Raw genomic sequence first — 5,011 nt, 5'->3', positions numbered from 1 at the left:
TTTTTAGATTTCATCCATTTATTTGACAGAGAGAGAACACAACCAGGGGGAGGAGCAGAGGGAGCAGCAGACCCCCTGCTGAGCAGGAAGCCTGATGTGGGGCCGATCCCAGGACCCCGATATCATGACCTGAGCTGAAGGCAGATGCTTAACCCACTGAGTCATCCAGGTGCCCCTGATTATATCATTTAAATTCACAAGTTCTCTTTCCAGGTTCCTGCTTTCACTTTCCACGTTTTTAGATGCATGTGGCCTAGGAGAGATTAAAAGTGTGGACAGAGGGGCGCCTGGGTGGCTCAGTCGTTAAGCGTCTGCCTTCGGCTCAGGGCGTGATCCCAGGGTCCTGGGATCGAGTCCTACATCAGGCTCCTCCCCTGGGAGCCTGCTTCTTCCTCTGCCACTCCCCCTGCTTGTGTTCCCTCTCTCGCTGGCTGTCTCTGTCAAATAAATAAATAAAATCTTAAAAAAAAAAAAATTTGTGGACAGAGAACAGCGGAGCAGGAAGGAAAGCATCACCTGACCACCAGGAGCTTCTATTTGTGTTCTGGGGTTGAACATTCCTGGATTTTAAGTAATAAGCACCAACATTACACATCTGTTCAACAGATATTCATTGTTTATATGAAATTTGTCAGCCACTTTTCTAGGCACCCGAGATACTCTAGGGAACAAACTACGAAATTCCTCCTTAAACTTACATTTTAGTGAAGACAATAAATGGAAAATATAATCAGGAAATTATATGTTCTAAATTGGGAAGTACTATGGAAATATACATACTTACAGACATATTCACATATCATTCCAGTGGGGCTGCACCCGAGGAAGCTTCTGGTGTGGAAGAGACACCTCTGAAGGCACTTTTCTGGTGAGTCCTCAGGTGGCGGTGGTAGGTAGATGACTGCCGGTAGCTTCTATGGCAGAGGGAACATTCAAAGGGCTTCTCTCCCGTGTGGATTCTCTCATGTGCCAGAAGGTTGCTTTTGTGGCTGAAGGATTTTTCACACGTGCTGCACGTGAAAGGCTTCTCTTCTGCATGAATCTTCTGATGCACGTGCAGGTCTGATGCTTGGAAGAAGCCTCTGTTACACTCAGCACAAGTAAATGTCCTCTCGTTATTGTGTCTTCTCTGATGGGCTTTTAGCTGAGAGAAATACCTAAAGATCTTGGGACACTTTTCACATCGGTATGAGTTTTGGGCTTCACGGCATCTTTCTTGGTGTCCCCCACGTGTGGAGTTCCCCTCAGCTCTCTGGTGGGTAGGAACAGGCTCAGGGGTGACCTGGATTGACTGAGAGAGAAACGCTGGTCCCCCCTCCACAAGGACATCTTGATACGAGGGTCCTTTCAGGGACCTTTCCTGGGACCCGGACATGCCTAGACCTGCTTTTCTGGAGCTGAGCGGATTCTTCAAAGAAACACTGTCCTCTTCTGGCCTGGGACAGTCCTCTTCCCGGATAATGAGCAGGGAAGGTATTTCATTGCCTTGACTAGTAATACTGTCATTTACGTGATAAATGTTGTCACCGTTTTCTTTATCTCCTGTGGGGGATGGAGTGACTCAGTGAAGTTGTACCCAAGGAGGAGTCCACACACAACATCCCTCTGGTACCTCGGCTTACCCCACTCACCTTGTCCTGTTTCCAGGGAAGTATCTTGGGGAGTCCAGGAGGGCATCTCCATATCTGTTCCTGTTGGGGATCCTACTGACAGCTGTTTTGTTAGATGGACAATGACTTCTTTTAAGGGCATATTCTCAGAAAAGAGGGCTTCCCGTCCCTGCATGCGGACATGGACCTGTTATAAAAAAACAAACAATGATCACTGTTAATATATTCTTCATTAATGTGTCTTTCCTAATGGAAAAAGATGAACAGGGCCTGGGTGGCTCAGCTAGTTAAGCTTCTGCCTTTTGCTCAGGTCATGAACCCAGGGTCCTGGCATCAAGTCCCACATCAGGCTCCTTGCTCGGAGGGGAGTCTGCTTCTCTCTCTCCCTCTCCATCTCCCTCTCCCCCTCCCTCCTGCTCAGGCTGTCTCTCCCCCTCAAATACATAAAATCTTGTTTTATTTTTTTTAGTTTTATTTTTTTAAAAGATTTTATTTATTTATTTGACAGAGAGACAGCCAGTGACAGAGGGAACACAAGCAGGGGGAGTAGGAGAGGAAGAAGCAGGCTCCCAGCAGAGGAGCCTGATGTGGGGCTCGATCCCAGAACGCTGGGATCACGCCCTGAACCGAAGGCCGACGCTTAAGGACTGCGCTACCCAGGCGCCCCTAAAATCTTGTTTAAAAAAAAAAAAGATGAATACTGAAGTTTTCTGAGGGAAGATCCAGGCACTTCTCTTCATCCTTGAGGTTTTGCCCAACCGACAACTTTTCAGTGACTTCTTCCACCATCTCTCCAATGAAACTCAATGAAATAAATTAATATGTTGGTTCCTATATTATGTCCCACTGAAAGAATGACTGTTAACACTTTTTATTTTTGCTCACTTAGGTAGCTAAAGATTCCCCTTGGTGAGGAAGAGTGTGATCTCACAAATAACTATGTCTACAATAACTTCGTTCTCTACTTCCAGCTATCTCCTACTGACTACTTATTCCTTACTCTTTTTGGCCCCTCTCTCCAGGGATAAAAGAACCTTCTACTCACTAAATCAGGTGGCTTCAGAGAACTATCACTCAGATCTTCCATGAATTTCTCCAGGTTTCTGCCACTGGATTCCCATTTCTTCTTCAAAGTCGACCGACCACTGCAGTGCCTGTTGATCATAAACTGTTCCAGGACGACTTGAAAAATAATTTCATCCTTGCTGTGTTTTTCTGGCTGTAGCCACGAGTAAAATGATTTACAGAGTCTCTGCAGTTCCTGCTTTGCACGTGAGTTGTTGCCATTTTGAAATAAGCTGTGCTGAGCATCCTGGAACTCAGAAATCTCCTCTGCCTTTTGGAGAGCAGGTCCTTGGCTGGGTTTAAAGTCTTTATTTTTTGACCCAGGGTCATCCATGGATAGTTCACACAGAAATGAATCTATTCTTAGTAATAATAATCAGAGACTCAACCTCCTGAATTCAGTTTGTGAAGTCCTGTGTTTCTGAAGATCTGTTTCAAAACAAAATCAGGACATCTATAAATAATACTGGATGTGTTTTCTGATCTTATTTTACTAGTCAGTTAACAGTCATATGTTGCATAGTGTTGATAGTGGTGGGTGCTTAAAAACTACAAGCTACGGGCACCTCGGTGGCTCTGGTGGTTAAGCGTCTGCCTTTGGCTCAGGTCATGATTCAGGGTCCTGGGATCGAGTCCCATGTTGGGGCTCTCTGCTCAGCGGGGAGTCTGCTTCTCCCTCTCACTCACCCTCTGTGCTTCCCCCTCAATCTCTCTCTCTCTCAACTAAATAAATAAAATCTTAAAAAACCCTGTAAGCTATAAGTACAAAAGATACATATTTAATTATATCACTGGAGTAATTTAAAAAACAAAAAGAAACTATAAATTTCAGGCCCCTATTACTCCATTGGTGAATTTTATGAGACATTTAAGAAAGAAATAATGTTAGTCTTACACAAGAACATTAAAAAGACACTTCTCTTTTAGTTAATGAGGCCAATTAATCAACCTTACTGATAATAAACCTTACTAGTAACATTAAAGAAACACTACTAGGCAGTAATTCTCATGAGCATAGATGCAAAAATCCTTAATATCTGAAAACAAAACTCAGTCATATATAAGGAAAATAACAGATCACAAATAGGTGGATTTTATCTTCTACATACAATTTGGGTTAAATCTCAAAAAGCAATGTAATTTACCACATTATTGAATTTCAAGAATATGCTATCATCTTAGTAGTAGATACATTAAATAAGCTTAATAAAAGTCAGTACTCAATCCCAAGAAAGATATTTAGTAAACTAGAAGTAGAAAGGAGCTTCCATTGTGTGATACGGCATTTACAAAATGACTATAGAAAAAATTCTTAATAGTTTTGCCCTTGACATTTGGGCTTTTCCCATACCTTGGCTATAATACTGCTATAAACATCAGGGTGCATGTATCCCTTCGAATCAGTATTTTTTAGTATTTTGGGTGAATACCTAGTAGTGCATTTGCTGGGCCGTAGGGTAGCTCTATTTTTAATTTTTTGAGGCACCTCCATACTGTTTTCCAGAGTGGCTGCACCAGTTTGCATTCCCACCACCAGTGTGAGCGGGTTCCCCTTTCTCCACATCCTCGTCAACACCTGTTGTTTCCTGTGTTGTGAATTTTAGCCAGTCTGACAGGTGTCAGGTGATACCTCATTGTAGTTGTGATTGGTATTTCCCCGATGATGAGTGATGTTGAGCACCTTTCCAAGTGCCTGTTGGCCATCTGTAAGTCTTCTTTGTAAAAATGTCTATTCAGGCACCAGTACAGATGAAGTTGAGTTTGCATCACTTAATATTTATTTCTATTTGCAAACCACACTGTATGGGCAACTACAGGCACAACACTTGGAAGATCGAGCTGGTAACATTAGGAGGAAGATCGAGTTGGTAAGATTAGGAGAAAAGGTACACCGTGGATGGGAATGTAAATTGGTGTGGCCACTATGGAAGACGGTATGGTGGTCCCTAAAAAAATTAGGGTAAATGAAATAAATCAGACAGAGACAGAAAGATAAATACCATATGATCTCACTTAAATGTGAAATCTTAAAACAAAAACCCAAACACGTAAATAGAGATGAGATTGGTGGCTGCCAGAAGCAGGGGGTGAAGGTGGCAAAATGGGTGAAGGGGATCAAAAGTCATGAACTTTCGTGGAGATGTAATACACAGCATGGTGACCATAGTTAATAATATTATATTGCATATTTGGAAGTTGCCAAGAGACCAAATCTTAAAAGTTCTCATCAGAGGGGCTCCTGGCTGGCTCAGTCTGAAGAGCATGCGACTCTTGATCTTGGGGTCATGAGGTCAAGCCCCATGTTGGATGTAGAGATTACTTAAAAATAAAATCTC

At 42.9% G+C, this 5,011-nt stretch overlaps 1 protein-coding gene across 1 annotated transcript; it reads right to left on the bottom strand.

The window, feature by feature from the left end:
• Nucleotides 1–515: 515 nt before the first annotated feature.
• LOC123777265 (zinc finger and SCAN domain-containing protein 4-like) lies at nt 516–3,094 on the bottom strand. The gene is made up of 3 exons (XM_045773804.2): nt 2,656–3,094; nt 1,632–1,797; nt 516–1,542 (listed from the first exon to the last, which is right to left on the bottom strand). The coding sequence occupies exons 1-3, from the start codon at nt 3,007–3,009 to the stop codon at nt 800–802; spliced, it is 1,263 nt and encodes a 420-aa protein (XP_045629760.2). The 5' UTR covers nt 3,010–3,094; the 3' UTR covers nt 516–799.
• Nucleotides 3,095–5,011: the final 1,917 nt, after the last annotated feature.

The sequence above is a fragment of the Ursus americanus genome, chromosome 21 (assembly GCF_024610735.1).
Source record: "Ursus americanus isolate L20-20 chromosome 21, mUrsAme1.1.p, whole genome shotgun sequence".
NCBI classification, from domain to species: Eukaryota; Metazoa; Chordata; class Mammalia; order Carnivora; family Ursidae; genus Ursus; species Ursus americanus.
This window is presented reverse-complemented; position numbering and strand designations above follow the sequence as displayed.

Excerpts from the sequence above, each read along its gene's own strand:
- LOC123777265 (XM_045773804.2), bottom strand. The coding sequence starts at position 3,009 with ATGGATGACCCTGGGTCAAAAAATAAAGACTTTAAACCCAGCCAAGGA. Across the intron at positions 1,798-2,655 it reads CTCTGAAGCCACCTGATTTA|GTCCATGTCCGCATGCAGGG; the intron begins GTGAGTAGAAGG and ends TTTTTATAACAG. Across the intron at positions 1,543-1,631 it reads TTCCCTGGAAACAGGACAAG|GAGATAAAGAAAACGGTGAC; the intron begins GTGAGTGGGGTA and ends CATCCCCCACAG.